This window comes from Podarcis gaigeae (genome assembly GCF_964106915.1).
Source record: "Podarcis gaigeae genome assembly, chromosome: 14".
Taxonomy (NCBI): domain Eukaryota; kingdom Metazoa; phylum Chordata; class Lepidosauria; order Squamata; family Lacertidae; genus Podarcis; species Podarcis gaigeae.
The window spans coordinates 35,709,986-35,727,174 of NC_139690.1; the positions used below are offsets into that span (position 1 = coordinate 35,709,986).

At 44.9% G+C, this 17,189-nt stretch overlaps 1 protein-coding gene across 1 annotated transcript in view; it reads right to left on the bottom strand.

The window, feature by feature from the left end:
• Nucleotides 1-17,189, bottom strand: part of DNAAF8 (dynein axonemal assembly factor 8) — a 91,079-nt gene that overhangs the window by 16,814 nt on the left and 57,076 nt on the right. Inside the window, exons 20-27 of the mRNA XM_083710808.1 lie at nucleotides 15,940-16,071; nucleotides 14,698-14,895; nucleotides 13,428-13,760; nucleotides 12,844-12,906; nucleotides 12,487-12,537; nucleotides 9,688-9,857; nucleotides 3,956-4,151; nucleotides 1,920-2,014 (exon numbers count right to left, since the gene is read on the bottom strand). Of these exons, the coding sequence (XP_083566934.1) occupies nucleotides 1,920-2,014; nucleotides 3,956-4,151; nucleotides 9,688-9,857; nucleotides 12,487-12,537; nucleotides 12,844-12,906; nucleotides 13,428-13,760; nucleotides 14,698-14,895; nucleotides 15,940-16,071 (1,238 nt within the window). The remainder of the gene's footprint in view (nucleotides 1-1,919; nucleotides 2,015-3,955; nucleotides 4,152-9,687; nucleotides 9,858-12,486; nucleotides 12,538-12,843; nucleotides 12,907-13,427; nucleotides 13,761-14,697; nucleotides 14,896-15,939; nucleotides 16,072-17,189) is intronic.

Here is a 17,189-nt window from a genome sequence, read left to right on the forward strand (position 1 = left end):
AATGCCAACCTTGCACTGTTTGCCTTTTTAAGGCTACACGAGCACACACACTGAATAACATGCATCTATTTATCACATTTTTGAGAGACAACGGGGGGGGGGGGGGGAGAGAGATGTTGGGGGACAGCAAAATGAATCCAAGTGTTGAAAGGAAGAACTATGTGAACCAATACAAATGCAGGAAAATAGGCACTCATGACAGTCAACCCAAAAGGCACCCAGACATCAACCCTGGCCAATGGCCATGCTTCTGGGACTAACTTTGTTATTCTTATTCTTATTCTTATTATTCCAAGTAAAGATACAGATCAAAGCACTAGAGAAGCCTGAAAAACTGTTTGATCATGGACAGTGGAGGGAGAGAATAATGACTGTGTAAACCACGGGCAATGATTTTACACCACACCTCCTGGTGTCTGAGCAGTTGTCTTGGTACACAACCTAAATTTCATACTCCATTATCTGTGCATGCGCATGCTATGAAATCTTTTGGCTTTCAGCAAAGAAAGAAGGAATCTACATGGCACATACTTGGCCAGTGAATTTCATTAACGGTGTAGATTCCTGGGTCTTTGGCCCATTGCTGAAAGCCTCTAAGGGAGGTTCACACAAACACCCTCTTGCGTTGAAAGATGTGGAACAGACACAAGTGGGTTGTGGGTTCGTGCTGCCTGGCCGTGCCCTCACCATGCCTGCATTACTGGGTATTTTGCTGCCATGTGTCTAGAGCTGTAAACGCGTAAGAGCTTCTCCACATCCTGGGGGTTCCTGGGCCAGTCAGGGTCCCGCCATCATGCCTGGAAGGGTATAGAGCTGCCTCAGGCTAAGGAAGACCATTGGTCCATCGAGCACAGTGTCATCTGCACTAAATGGCAGTGGGTCTCTAGGATTCCAGACGGGATTCATTCCCACCCCTACCTGGAAATCCCAAACCTACATGAAATGCAGGCACTCTGCCACTGAGCTATGGCCCTCACTTTTGTGCGTACATCTACAAACACGGAGGGTCGCTTCACGCGGTTGCTGCATGCCACCCAGAATGCACCTCAACGTTGGGGGCAGAGCAGGCAGGTTGGCACAGCCCTACAACACACACACAAACATCCACACTCTTTCAGTGCCCAATAAGGTTTGTCTGAAAACTCCCTGCCTGCAGAATCCGTGAGCTTTGCCAACCTAGTGTAAACCAGATGTTGTGGAGAACACCAGGTTGGCAAAGGTTGGGGGGAGGGGAAGAGAGTTAAAAGTTGTCAAGAACAACATTGGAATCAAGGTCACTTCCAAACAAGGCAGCATCACACCCCATGAACAGAATACCTTGCAGTTTGGTAGAGGGCAGCGATGGGAAACTCTGTAGGTCGAGGATTTCAGCACCCGTTTACAAACTAAGCCAAGGTTCAAAAGGACATGGGCAATATATTTTGCTGCAATGTCAGAAGCCGAGTGCTGCCAGATCGGTTGAAATCTCTGCTTCTCAATAACCAGGACTGAGAAGCAGCAAACATCTCTGTGGCCCCTACAATTTCCTCGACTGATCCAGATAACCCACCCTCTGCTTCCATTGGCACAGAATTTCATGTTGTGGTTTTCAAAAAATCCACGAGGGAAACACAGCCATTTGGGGTGTAGGGTGCTGGGACTTTGAGCCACCCACGGCCACGCTGTCAAAGGGTCCTTGAGGAAAAGCTAGATGCCGACCTGTCTTGGCTGGGGAGGGCGGGGTATAAATAAAAAATTATTATTATTATTAAAGGTTGGAGCGGATGGTAACCTTTGGCTAGCTGTGTTTGGAAGGCGTGTTTGGATGAGGCCGTGGGAATGGAAAAGAGAACAGATGCAAAAGGAGGTAAAAGAGAGAAATCAGATAGGCGAGAGCTCCAGCTATCGAGGATGAACATCAGGAATGAGGAGGGTCCTACCTCCTTTCCCTGCAGAGCCGGGGGCCCAGCCCCACACAGCCCTTCTGGAAAGAACAGCTCCACATCCCGCACAGCAACCCAATACGATGTGGAGGCTAAGAGAGATAAATACAAAGAGATGATTCTATCAGCCCATGAATTAAACATTGTCTCTGTTCCTGCTCCTCTCTCGGGATGATTGATGGCACACAGATTCCTGGAGAAATTGCTTTAAAGGGCAGCTGTTATACACTGTAACAGCAAACATTTAAACCTATTACGCCGAGAACAGTTTCATTGTCTCCTTGCTATTTTGACTTCACTCTATTGTGACTCGGCTTGTTCTCCACACCAACACAATGTCACCATTTTCTTCCTCTTTGCAGCCAAGAAATAAAGTGTTGGGAAACTCAGAGCAGGGCATCGAGCGAAGCTGCTGCAGATACCTGGCAGGGGGCTGCCTGCTGAATGCGGCAGAGTTATCAGGAAATGAAATCATTTTGGCGCCTCGGTCCAACATAATAACACTATCTTTAGTTCTTTTTCTCCATGTGTAAATAGGAAGGCCTGGATACATATATATTTTCATGCCAGTAACACTGGAATGAAACTCAGTAGGGATAAGGCAAACAACACAAATATGTCTCCAGGATCTGAAGGCTTCACATTCAGGGAAAGCATATGTGGCAATATACACCTGCTGGCACTTTGAAATGCAGGTGGGAAGATGGCTTACTTGAGCATTGTTCCACATGGGACTTTCCCTATCTGCAGAAAGCTAGCGTGTCAGGGAGAAAGCTAGTCTAATTTTCTCCCTGGTATACTAGCTTTCTATGTGCAGGGATAGTATAATCACCATCGTTATAATGGTGAAGGGCCATGGCTTACAGGGAGACCTCCTTGGAGGTAAGGTAAGCTATAAATATAACAACTAACTACAGCAACACTCTTCCTTTTGGAGCTCAAGGTGGTGGCGTACATTGCTTCCTCCAATTTATCTACCGAAACAGCCCTGTGAAGCTAGTTAGGCCGAGAGACAGTGACTGAGTCGAGGTCAACCTGTGTGCTCCATGGCTAGAGAGAAATTTGAACCCTGGTCCCCAAGGTCCTAAACCAGGCACCCTCGCTACTATACCACACTGCCTCTCTCCAACTTCTTCTCTGTGAACATGGAGACTGAGCAGGAAAAGCCACCCTTTAATCTGACCCACTTCCACGGCTGACAATGCACAAGCTTCTGTCTCCGTAGAGAACAGCTCTAGGCAGAAATGGTGTGCCCGAATGAAAGCTCTGTGGAGCTGAAAATGGGAGCTGTCACCCTTAGTAGCAGGACTCCGCAGAGGCCGTGTGTCCCTTAGCAACAGATCTGGGTGAGGAGGAGCCTTGCCATCTCTGCCCGGAGAATTGTTCCACAGAAATAGGCTTCCACCTTGCTTTTTGGGAGGTGGGGATGCTGTTTACCAAAGGGAGACGATTCTAAGCTGTGCCTGTAATATGAGACCACGTCACTCTGATACCCACCATGTCAGGAGCCATGTTGGACAGCACTTGCTTCTAAACCCTATGCATACTTACTCTGGAATAAGTCCCAATGAATTCAATGAGACTTACTTTGGGGTAGGGATGTCAGAGAATTCCCACCAAAACGAGAGCAGAAATTGCCAAAGTTTGTTTAAGTATTCCACATCTGGAGCAGAAATGAATCTAGTGAATACGGTGGGTATTTGCTGTTTGTTTTAGTCCACAAATGACACACAGTTGATTACTTGTTCCCATTTGAATTACATTTCCTTAGCGCTTAAAATATAAGTGTGTGAAATAACATAATGATAACACAATTAATTATATAAAATTCTGCCACAGCAGACAGTGAGACAAATTATGTGTTTTTTGTCAGAAGCTGAACTGCAGCAGAAGGGAAACAGCACTGCATGTTATAAACACAGGTTGGAACAGAAACCAATTCCTTCTTACATCTAAATAGCTAGAATCTTTCCATCAAAAACTACTTATTTGAAGTGGGAACCTTCTGAGCAATCCTAAACAGACAGGCTCACCATAAAACCCATTATAGAGTAAGCTGTGGCCGTACTGAGCTCTCCAAAATAACTGATTAGCTGCTTGAGCCTCCTTGGGGTCTTCAGGGCCTAGCAAGTCCAGGAGCTTCTTCACTGCATTTTGTCGCTGAAGGCAGAGGACCAAGGAGGAACCTGAAGTTAGGTAGCTGGAGTGAGCCTCCAAGGTAGCAGGGTCCTGGGCAGAAAAGAAAAGAGAGACTTATAGAAACTTTGCATCCTGGACAGAAATAGGGACCGCTAAGCTAAGCAAACATGCAATAGCTAGCTAAAGCCTAGCACACAGTTCCATGGCAGCGAGTGACAAGAAAAAAAGGAGGTTTAGAAAAAGGAGAATATTTTATACCCAGTTAGACATAAGGAGGGGGGCTGTTGAGTCAATCAAGTCATGGGGTAGGCAAATCTGTCAATTTCAGTTTCTCTCACATCTTCCTTTTTCCAATCTCAGATTCAGTTCTTTGCAATTTCTGTTTGCATTTTTTTTTTTGAAAAAGAACAAGGCTTCTCATGAAACTTCTTCAGAATTTTGTGCAAATTTCTCCCATTATCTGTGTATGCAACTTTACTGATAACAGCAGGATGCAAACTCTGTTTCCATCCTGGCACGTTCTCCTCAGCTTGCATTGTCTCAGGGCTGCTGACCCACACAGCAACCTGGCCATAACATGAAAAGCAGGCATATTTAATAAGGTATGCCCTTTCTTTCTGGTGCCACATCTTCCATGCGCAGCCAGCCAATGGCAAGTCCCACAAGCCAGTGTCATACTCTGCCTGCCAAGAAGCTTGAACCAATGTGCTTTGGCAATTTCCTGCTTTGTCAAGAGCTAACAAGGGAGCTGCCTCTACATCCTAGAGTCAGTTCCCACCCGGTCAGTCTACCTGCTCAGCTGCAATGAGCACAGGGCAGACAAAATAGAGTTGTCCTTCACACAGTGCATAGTTAAATGATGGAATTCACTTCCGCAAAAGGCAGTGACGGCTACAGGCTCTTATGATCTCATGTAGCCCTCTGCACTGCCAATTTTTGGAACAAAGGAGGCTGGGGCGCCAGAACAAGGGGCTGCCAGGGCTAGGATCAGGATGTGTAGCCCCTAGCTCTCTGCCTGTTCCTGCATAATGTGTGGCTTGTTGTGTTTAAGGGTGCTCCTCACCACTTGGGTCTAGCGGCCTGGGAGATGTTTTATGGGAAGGACCATAGCTCAATGGTAGAGCACATGCGTTGCATGAAGAAGGTGCCAGTTTCTGTCTCTGGCACCTTCAGCGGGAAAAGGCCCAGGTAGCAGGTGAATCTGTAATGAACCACCAGGAATGCCGGGGAGAGCTGTGAAGGTAAAAGGAATGGCTCTTTCCAACAGGAAGAGGCTCTATTCAGATAGGGATTCTGGTCACATCCACACCATCCACTCTTATACCACTTAAACAGTCATGGCTTCCCTCCACAAAACCCTGGGAATTGTAGTGAAGGGTGATGACTTGTTAGAAGACTTCTCACAGTTACGATTCCCTACACACTTAGCAAACTATTTATTTGGGACTGTTGAAGTGGTGTAAGAGTACTTTAAATGTATGATGAAACCTCTGCTTAGGCAACAATAAGCCTTCCACACCCCTGGCTTGTTCTGCCTCTTGGCTTCACCAGGATTGAACAGTGCTATCATGTCAATGAAAGCTAATATCCCCCATTTCTGAGATCTAGACAAGCCACACCCCCTGGCTCTGCTCAACTTTCTCTATCTTGACTCTGCCCATAGGCATTTCTTCCCCTGTGATGAAACCAATGCTCAACTCTCATTTCTGACCCACCAGTGTCCCCAGCTCTTAGCATGTCAGCCCCACTGGAAAGCAGTACTTTTCCTCTATAGAATATGAATCGTAAGATTTCAATCAGTTTGAGAAACTCAAATGCTTCATAAATGATTCAGCATCAGCATCATACATTCTTGTAAAACTAGATCTCTAATTTAGTGGTTTGGGACTTACAGAGAGCTGTACATAAAGATTAAAGATACATACAGATTAAAGACTCCCTAAGAAGATGCAAGAGCCTTGGCTTGAGCGGGGAGATACTCCAATGTGAACGACGCCATAAAGTCTTTACATACATAAATGTTTTAGGTAGCGTGAGGATATTGAAAAAGAAACTGAGGAAGAGATGTTGCAATTCTTGGGAGGCTGAATGAATTTGAGGACCACAGCTTTATTGCATTACATTACATTAAGATATGTATACCCCAACCTTCTCTCATATCCTAGGAACATACAAATGCTCTACCGCTGAGCTGTGGCCCTTTCCCCAAAACATAGGAAGCTGCCTTCTATCGAGTCATTGACACACCTAGCTCAATACTGTCTGCACTGACTGGCAGTGGCTCTCCGGGATTTCAGAAAGGGGACGATCTCAGCCCTACGTTGAAATGGGAGGGATTGAACCTGGGACCTTCTGAATAATCTACAATCACAGCCTTTCCCCATTGGAAAGTTTCGTTCTCAACCGAGGGAACCTACGAAGCTGCTTTATACTGAATCAGACTGTTGGTCTCTCTAGCTCAACAGGGTGTGCACTGCCTGGCAGACCTGCCCAGTTCTACCTGGGGAGGCTGGTGATCCAACCTCGATTTTTCAACTTGCAAGGCAGGTGCTTTATCACTGGGATACAGCCCTTCGCTGTATTGAGTCAGACCATTGGCCTGTTTGGATCATTATTGTTTGCATTGATGGGCAGTAGGTCTCTAGGGTTTCAGGCAGGGGACATTCCCAGCCCTAGCTGGAGATGCTAGGGATCAAAGCAGATACTCTACCACTGAGCTATATGAAGAATATAAAAGATCTCTGTCGGATGACTGTGATAACCTGCTTCCTCATGATTCATAGCTGATTGCTGATGATAAAGAAAACCGAACCATTTTAAAAATTCTACTTATTGATAGCTTGCATGAGTCACTTTTTCACCATATGTTACATAAGTGCTCAAAGTGGCCTAACAGTAAACCTGAAAATAATCTTTGTATTAGAACATGAGGTCTCCAACCAGATGTCTGTGGGAAGCCCTAGGTGCAGCAGCTCTCAAGTGAGGCATACTGCCTTCAAGAGTGGAGGTAGCACATTCAGCCATTGTGGCTGATGGTCATTGGTTAGATTTATCCTCCTTGAATTTGTTAAATATCCTCTTTTAAAGCCATCAAGTTGATGTCCTCCACTGCCTCTTGTGGGGGCAAGTTCCATAGTTTAAATATGCATTATGTGAAGTACTTAATTTTGTCTCTCCGAAATCTTCCAATATTCAGTTTCCTTGGATGTCCCTGAATTCTAGTGTTAAGAGAGGAGAAAGGCTTTTCTCGTCCCATTTTCTCCACGCGTTGCATAATTAATACACCTCTATTATGTCCCCTCTTACTCACCTTATAGTATACTTTTGAAATTATATTTAAGAATCCTAGGCACCAGCATCATTATATATATATATTTAGCATCCAGTTCTACCATAAACTTTTTAAAAAGTTACTAGATATCAGCAATGGGTAGTATCTCATGTTAGTCTTACTCAGAGTAGACTCATTGAAGTTAAGGGGCTTTGTCCATTAATTTCAGTGGGTCTGCTCTGAGTAGGATTTAGTTGGAAACAACCTGTTGTATTTTTGGAGTAAGGTGCCTTACTGATATTTTATCCATGTGATTTCTTTCCCAGAGTTAATTCAGGAAATTACAACATATTAAGAGGCAGAAGGGAGAAAGAGCTGTTATGTATGAAGAAATAAAATAGGATCTGAAGAAGGGTAAGGCAGCTCCATACACTTATGATATAGGCCTTTGCAACGCAAATCAACATTTTATAAAGCTGTGACTCAGATTTATAAGAACTTTAGGGTGACTTTTCAAAATTAAGCATGGCTATTGATCTGCAAGCAGAAGTATTTCAATGGTTAATATGATTAGAAAGCCACAGCAATGCATTAGATTATGCACCAGGTGTCCAAAGGCCAGGAGGAGTGACTCAGAATGTCTATATTGATGACGAAGATAGAAAAAGAATAATGATCGGCTCAGATTGCTGCAGATCACAAGACAAATGACTGCAAATGAAACTCAGTGTCAGTGTGTGGTGTTGACTGGGCTCCTTCTGAGGCCCATGGGCTGCTGGGGGGGGTGCCCTAACATGAGGAACCAGAGAGATCCTGTTTCTGCTCCGCACAAAGATCTAAGCATTCCCTTGGATCATGAAAATCTCAGGCAAGTGCAGCTGCAGTGGGACAGCTGGCAGCCCCTCCTACTGGGAACTGGGAGATTGTGTCACCCCACTGGGACAGTCTTCAACATCTCAGTGGGAGTGCTATCCAGTGGCTTTTAGAAAAAGCAGTTTAAAGATGGTTCACCGTTTAAAGGGGGTCAACTGAGAACATCTTGCCTGAAAGACCCCCAAGAACCTGGGGCCAACTCTGGGAACTCTGGCAATCTTTGTGCAGTCATACTCTCAGGAAGAAAAGCTGTGTTGCTTTCAAGGGGAGAGGAAGTGAGCAGAACACACTGATAACCTCTTGACCGAGTAGTCATCCCAATTTGCATGCACAGGGAGGCTGTACAAAATCAGCTGTTTGCTGAGTGTTCATTCTGATTCACTTGTATGGAGGTTACATAGCACCACATCAAATAATTGTCATTCCACAGTTTCCATAAATTTCCTCCTCACTTTTCTTACTGCAAAAAGTCCGGACTTTTTGGGAAGTGAATTTGTTCCTCAAAGACACTGTTGTTGTTGTTGTTGTTGTTGTTTAGTCGTTTAGTCGTGTTCGACTCTTCGTGACCCCCTGGACCAGAGCACGCCAGGCACTCCTGTCTTCCGCTGCCTCCCGCAGTTTTGTCAGACTCATGTTTGTAGCTTTGAGAACACTGTCCAACCATCTCGTCCTCTGTCGCCCCCTACTCCTTGTGCCCTCCATCTTTCCCAACATCAGGGTCTTTTCCAGGGAGTCTTCTCTTCTCATGAGGTGGCCAAAGTATTGGAGCCTCAGCTTCAGGATCTGTCCTTCCAGTGAGCACTCAGGGCTGATTTCCTTCAGAATGGAGAGGTTTGATCTTTTTGCAGTCCATGGGACTCTCAAGAGTCTCCTCCCAAGGACACTGAGCTCGCTTTAATTGCACGACCTGAATTCGCTGCCTTTGAACTCAAAATGCATCCCAAAAACAGCAGCGGTCTAGAAGTGCCCAAAGAAAATTGGAAGAAGAAGAAAGCAGACAATCAAACACAAAAGGAAGGTAGAGGCAAAGAGAGAGAGAAGGAAAAATGCAATAATAATAAAATGAAAAGTAGGTTCCATGCTGTAGGTTGATATTAAAAGCTAGGTCTGAAAAGACTAGCATTGTAAACGACATACAGAACTCTCATTTATGCCCAGTTCGTCCACCTCTCGAGTTCTGTAGTCTCTCTACTCTTGACAAATTCATGGAGGAGAAGGCTAGCCATGGCTACTGACCTGATGGTTGATGCCTCTGAATGCCAGTTGCTAGAAATTGCAGGAGGGGAGAACATGATTGCAGTCAGGTCCTGCTTATAGTTTCCCATGGGCACCTGGCTGGACTAGATGGGCCACTGGCTTGACCCACCAGGCTCTTCTTATGTTATACCAATGGCTCATCCAGCCCAGCACCCTTTTCTCACAGTGCCCAGTCAGATGTATTGCTCTTACGTTGATGCCCTTTGGTCTTTCATTCCAACAAACCTGCTTAGCTTCAGATGAGAGGAGTGCCTTGACATCTTTTGGGGTAAGGTCTATGTGTTTCATTCCAACCAGGCTGAATTTCTCTAGATCCAGTTTCCGGAGGATCCTTGCTAGGTTACGGGTCCATGTGCCTGGTTTGAGCAGCAGCACAGTGCAGAGGATTTGGGCTCCTGTATAAAAGATCAACAAAAGGAGGATGAAAAGATATTGCACTATGGAGCATTGTAACCAGCAGAGCAATGGCCTAGCTCTCCCAGGGGCAGGGGAGAGGCAGTAAACCAGCGTGTTGATTCTAACAAGTTGTGTGCTGACTGCAGGTGGCAGCAGGTCACAGAATGGAAATTTCCACCTTAGAAAACTTTGCCCCCACCACACCACGTGCCTCTCCAAAGATTACCCCTAGGGAATACAGACTCCAACAAGCATGGGGGGGGGTCCTCATCCCTGATTTAGCTCTTTCCAAATCTGGTTCTTCACACTGATTCACAACCTTGATTTTTTAAAAATAAAACCTGCTATGTTTTTTGGGGGAAGCCTTTACAGTCTTTCTAGCAAATGTGAGTCATATGCCTCGATAGACGTGGAATTTAATATTTCACGATTGCCTTCAAAAACTTATATATTTTTTAGATTTCTTGTAGGCAGCATATGATCTAGTCATAACATTCATTCAGACTAGTGAGAATACTCTGTGCTGGAAAATGATGTCATTTGTCAGTGTCTCTTCTAAACTTGCTTCTCGAGGTTTGTAACTTTCTTCCCTTGAGTGTCTTGAATTGCTTTTAGCAATCTTCTCCATTCTTTACAAGATTTATTTAGAGCTAAAGTAGCAGTTTGCCAGCACACTTTGCCAGCTCACAAGGGGGCTTTTCTGAAGGAGTTTTCACAAAAGCTCCCACCCTCGTTTTCATCACGTTTTGCCACCTGTCCATAGTTTGGCAACAGAGATCATTAAGCTCTGCTTGGCTTTTGATCAATGCAGAGTGAGGAAAGCATGCCCTCACTCTGCATTGGCCTCATGATTATGCAACACAGCCAGTGTGATGAGGATGTCAAAAGTAAAATCACAAAGAGAGCAATGCTTTTTCCTCTCACTGTGGCATCTCATGGGTAAAAACCCCAGGTTTTCAAAAAGGCAGCAGCAGAAGTGTGATCACTGCTATGGTTAAGTGGTCAAACACTTTGCTCTTGTTTACAATTCTGCAGCAAATCACAGCTTGCAAAAAGAACAGCGATTTGTTTATTTTTTGCAAGGTGGAGGGATTGCTCATTCCTAGTAGACTATTTTTAAAAGCTTTTCTCTAAGTTTCTTTGCTCAATGTTACGCTATATTATTCTATAGGAACTGAAACTCTGCTCCTAATACGAATGCATGAAAGCAGATGGGCATTTGCAACAGAAATGGGATGTATAACTGTTCCCTCTGCCAGCCATTTCTTTCCTGCAACCCCTTACCCAGACTGTTCTTCCTTCAGCCAGGCTTCCTACCAGTCCCAGAGCTCAGCTGGAGGAAACTGGGCAAGGAGCAGCCTCCTGCTGCTTCTCTGAAAATCACCCCGGTCAATTTCTGTATTGTATTTGAAACTGTTTTTATAGATGTAATTGTTTTAACTCTTCTCCCAGATGCAATTGTTTTAGACACATTTTTTATGATACTGTGAAATCGCTTCCAGCTGCTTTGCAGGAATAGAGTCATAAATGAAACAATATAACATAGCATAATAAACTAATCTTAGGTTGCAAACACAGGGTTGGAAATCCTAAATTTGCTGCATCGTGACTAATTCTGGCTGGAGACAAATCTCCAGTTTTGTCTTTTTCTCCATTAATATATTGACTAGCATTTTAGGGCTTAAAAACAAAAACCCCACAATGATCAATGCTTTATCTTTATTGATCAATAGGCTGTCCCATATAAGAAACCCATTTTTAATTCTGAGACATGAAGTAGCGGCTGGTGCCCATTTGGGCTGGTGGGACAGTAGGCCAGGAGCCCAACCGTAGGGGGAACCAGAGTCAATGACAGGCAGAATCCATACCCTCCAACATTTATCCAATAAAAATAGGGACATCCCATTCCATAATTTTGATTTTACTATTTATACCCCACACATCTTACTGGGTTGCCCCAGCCACTCTGGGCAGCTTCCAACATATATAAAAACATTATAAAACATTAAACATTACTAAACCTTCCCTACACAGGATTGCCTTCAGACAGCTTGGGAGTCAAATAATTCCATACACTCCAACATTCCTCCAATGAAAATAGGGACATCCAATGGAAATGTGGGACATTCTGGGAGCAAATCAGAAACCAGGACAGCTTCTCTAAATCAGGGACGTCCCTGGAAAATAGGGACACTTGGAGGGTCTGATAATCAACTCATCCTCCTCTGTTGAGTTTTATGAGGAGGGCATTAATGCCAGGGTCAGGGCCAGGGCTGGCTGCAAGTAAGAAGGCAGGCAGATGGTGGCTGACTCAGGGCAGACTGAGGTTGGTGAGAAAGTGCCCTGTTTACCCAAGCACTGGAGACATGTGCTTGGCTGAAAATAAGCAGAGCAGCCAAAGAAGTAAATTCCAGGATGGCAAGCTTGGTGTATATTCTCTTCTCCAAAGAAGTAAATTCAGGCAAAGGAAGACATTCCAATACAGCATGCAAGGTGCCTCTCCTCTGGCCTTATTTAAGTCCACTTAAGTTCCGTGTTTTTAATGATGGAGCCCTCTCTGCGCAGAATTTGACAGATCCAACTTTCCCCAAGAAAGCAGCAGGGCCTGCTTAGCCTTGGCATCCTTACCAACTTGCATGGAGCGGAAGAGCAATTCTGCATGGCTTGTGTGAGTCTCTCCTGTTGCGTAAGAAAAGTGAAAGGACTTTAGTGCACAAGAGCAACAACAGAAAGGGTTCTCGTCATGGAGTTGTACAGTGGCAGACATTGCCGACTGTTCAGAACTTTTTTGGGGCTTGAAAGTGGGGATTCCAGGGATGAGCAAAGGGTTTCATAAAACTGCTTCCTGCCTGACCACCTTGTTTCCGGGGGGGGCAAGGGGGGCGGGGAAGTCAGCGATCTTGGAACCCATGACTTCCTGGTAGCAACTTCCAAAAATATATTTATGTGATGTGTTGAAGAAGTGGATGCAAGGTCAAGTCTTACCTTCAGACTGGGGGTGCTGTGGAGGAGGTGGCAAGTACTTCAGGGCAGGTCGACGTTTGGGATCTGGAAAAGGATGGAGATGGGCATTTTGTGAGGAAGAAGAAAAAGACAAAACATCCACAGTGGCTTTTTGGCAAAGAGAACAGTAGCCAAAGGGCTATCCAAACAACAAATGCAAAGACCTCTGAGAGATCCTTGTTCTTCTAAAGAAAGGCCTCTTGCAGGACGGAAAAAAGAATTTGGTACAGTGGTAACAAGTGCCAATTGGAATAGAGAGGACGTAAAGCAGGAGGTCACCAGCAGGTGGAGCCAACTCATTCTACTTTTGCTCCTATCCTTCTCCCTGCCATGAAGCCTGTGGGAAAGGACTCTTGGTTTATCAAATGCTTAGAAAAAAATAGGCAATGCAAGGTCACAGTCTCAAATGGCAGGTTAAAAACGGTGAAGTGTAAGAACAGAGTGTCTTGCATTAATTAGCAGAAAGGGTACCATTGGGTTTTTCTGACACCAAAAGAAGCTTCAGCCAAGCCATGGTCTAGATCAGCTCTATTGGTGAAGGGAAAGAATGAAAATACTCTACCCACCGCCTACAAAATCCTTCTCAGTGAAGAAGAGTACTGCCTGCCTGAAGGCTGTCTCTGGGGTTGATGACATCATTCTTGGAAGAGAGCCGGAGCCAGAGCTCACTTTGCTGTTGTAAGGAGTTAGTGTTTTCAGGATTTTGGCAAGGACCACAAAGGCACCAATCCTCCGCAGCACACAGACAAGGGCAGGGCTGCTCATAAGCGCATCAATACTTGTTTGCCAGCGTTTGTCTCCCACTTCGAAGGGTGTGGTTTCCTTAGCCTGTATCCGAGTGAGGTGGGGCAACCACTTCAGAGTGAGAAGCTCAAATGGCAGGTCCAAGTCTTCCAACACTGCCGAGAGAGACATGGCCAGCATGAATTACTGTTTTGCCCCTTGCGGAATAGTCCCTCCCCTGGTATCCAATCACAGTATGACTTTCCAATCTTAACTTCAGTTCTCAACCTTTGCACATCAGTTTGCATTTTTTTAAAAAAAAATGTGCTCGTGAAACTTCATCAGGATTTCTGTGCAAATTTCTCCTAATATTCGCATGTGTATGCAGTTTTGCCAAATATACACATTTTTGCAAAGGAATTTCCCTAAATAGAATGCATTTTAATGTCAGTTTCACCAACTTTTATGCATAATATATACAGTATCTGCAATCAGAGTTTGAGTCCTTCATCCAATGAGAGCCAAGCCAACTGGGGAACAGTAAAGTAGGGCTATTGTGCTCATGCCCTGTATTTCTATAGACGCCTGGCTTGCCGTTGGCTGAAACAGGATGCTGTGCTAGATAGGTCTTTGGTTTGGTCCAGCAGGGCTATTTTGATGTTTACCCTAATTATGTGCATAATAGAATGCATACATCAATACTAGGGTGGGGAAATATATCAATTTCAGTGACTCCACATTTTTTGTTAATTATTATTATTTAACTCCTCATGAAAATTCACCTGCACTGTGGTGTGAATTTCTCTAATGCACACCTTTTCCTCATGCAATTTGGCCAAATATACACCTTTGCAAAGCAATTTCCCCCAAATAGAGTGCATTTTTGTGCACATTACTTGGCCGGAGAACTACATTGCAAAATTCAAAGAAGTGTGACTTCTAAAGAAGAGCTGTGTTTCGGTTCATGTATTGTTTTTGGAAAGCACAAATTTGATAGGTTCACCTTTAAAATGAACTGATTGGAATTTCTGCCCTGTTCCTAATCACAGTGCATATAGGGTTTCTGCATCAAGGCTATGTTCTCTATCACACAGGCTCTAAGCTGGGAATGACCTGGAGTCTGAGCAGGCTGCTTCCAGTAGCCTAGTGCAAGGATTTGGTGAAGGACGCTGCCTGCGCTTTTCATGGCTTCCTTTCCAGTGAAGGTCAACAGGACCACTTGTTCCATTTCGGGCTCAGAGGCATACATCCAACTGTGCAAAACCTCCAGGGGAATGTTCGAGGGATCTGGCACAACACTAAAATTGCCACCTGCAAAAGAAAAGTGGGGGGAGGAGGAAACTTTTTTTTACTGCAGAGGAAACCTACAGCTCCATTGATGCAGGACAAGCAGGGGGGAACCTTTGGCCCTCCAGATGTTGATGCACTACAACTCCCATCATCCCTGGCCATGCTTTCTACACCTGCTGTAGAAAGAAGTCGCTGTAGAAATATGCTTCAGTTTCCTTTTGGGAGTCTGCTCCAGGAGCTCCCATCTTTGAAGGTTAGGCTATCCCAGCCAGGGGGCATAGCTAGCTGCTCTGGCACCTGGAGCAGTGGGGGCGGGGTGAGCCGCCCACGGGGGCACCACAGCAATCTGCACATGGGGGCGCCATGGTGAGCTGCCCACGGAGTCAACTTGGCAGACACAAGCCCCACGCGGCCATTTCGGGCAGCGCAGGGCCCCGAGCCACCGCGTCACTTCCAGGAGAGACATGTGGCTCAGGCGTGCTGCAGGCCAGGCCCCGCGGTAAGTGCCACCAACCGCAGTGTGCCATTTTGTCACCCCCTCAGGGATGACACCTGGGGCAGCCCACACCCCCCACAGCCTCCTTCCTATGCCTCTGATTCCAACTATGGAATAGCCTTCCTCATATATACTCAGCATTTACTCTGAATTATTTTAGGGGGCAGGGGAAACCCACTTCTATTTACTAAAGACTTGTCGGATTTTCATCATGGCTGACAGTAGTGCTAGTTTTTATTACATTGCAATTTCTCTTGACATTCGTAGCCTGAAAGGAAACCGAGATTATAAGAGAATGTGCACACAGCCTTCTTTCTTTTTTGTGATCAGGTGGACTAACCACTAAGGAGACCACTTAGTGTTATGTCTAAAGCTTGGAGTGAGGCTTATTTTGCCCAAACCAACTAAGGTTGCTAAACCAACAACAAAACCTGGTTTATGACTGGCTGTTATGCGTGAACATGGTCACTGGTTGGGTTCAAACATAATGTGAAGCCATGGATTCTTCGCCACTAGCTCCATCTTCAGATTCCTAATACTTAGCGGATTATGTCTGTGCTGTGACGCACCCAGTTCCTGCAGCAAACTGTCGGTATAAGGAACCGCATGAAAACACAGACTGGGTTCTGGTTCAGCATGGGAGTGCAAACTGCTTTGAATGTCCTCCAAGAAACCTTTCTCTGCCAGTGCACTCATAAGCCCTAGGTTAAAACAAACAAATGAAATAGAAAAAATTATAAAGAAAGAGGTGGTTGAGTCCGCTTATGGTACAATCTAATAGCAATGTCATTATGTACGATATTCCTGGCTCATATTTCCAATTGCCTATTCCAAAAACCTCATAGTACAGTAAGTGCATGGTATCTGCGGTCGATGTCGTATTAACTGTGCCATACAAACATTTGGAAGCCACAGCAATCTTCTGCTGTTGGCACACCACAGAGGCTGATGGAAAAGATGGCTTGGCCATTACTTTTATGAGGCAGGGTTTCAACAACCTGCCAATCAGAGTGCTGGTTCGAATTTGATGTCTTTTTGGCCAAGGATGAGCCCTATGAGTTACTGCTGAGTTTGTACACATGATTCTTTAAAAAATGAAATTATACATATGTGTGCATACATACAGTAATGGATAAACATTGCCTTCTGCAAGGCAAAGAAGAAACCTGCTGGATCAGATCTAATCTAGGTTCCATCTGCACTATGCATTTAAAGCAATATCATACCACTTGAAAGAGTCATTGCTTCACCCAAAGTATCTAGGAATTGTAGTTTGTAAAGGAGACACCCCTCGTAGAACTACAATTCCCAGAGTTCCCTATGAAGAAGGATTGACTGTTAACCCACTTGTCACTACAGTCGTACCCTGGAATCTGTTCCAGAAGTTTGTTCGACTTCCAAAATGTTTGGAAACCAAAGCACAGCTTCTGGATTGGCTGCAGAGAGCTCCTGCAGCTGATCAGAAGCTCCGTCAGACATTCGGCTTCTAAAAAACAGTTTGCAAACTGGAACAGTCACTTCCAGGTTTGCAGCGTTCAGGAGCCAAAACGTTTCAGAACTAAACTGTTCGAAAACCAAGATACGACTGTATGTTACTCCACCCCATTCATTTCAATCCAAAGGAAAGGCAACGCAAACTGAGTGTGCATGCGATGTAATCAATTACGTATCATTTGTGGACTGAAAGCAACAACAGCAGCAGATACTGATCATATACACTGGATTGATTTCCATTCTGGACATGGGACGAATAAGTGAGCATTGGCAATTTCCACTCCTTTCTCTGTTTCCTTGCAATTATCAGGCATCCCTAGTGTGT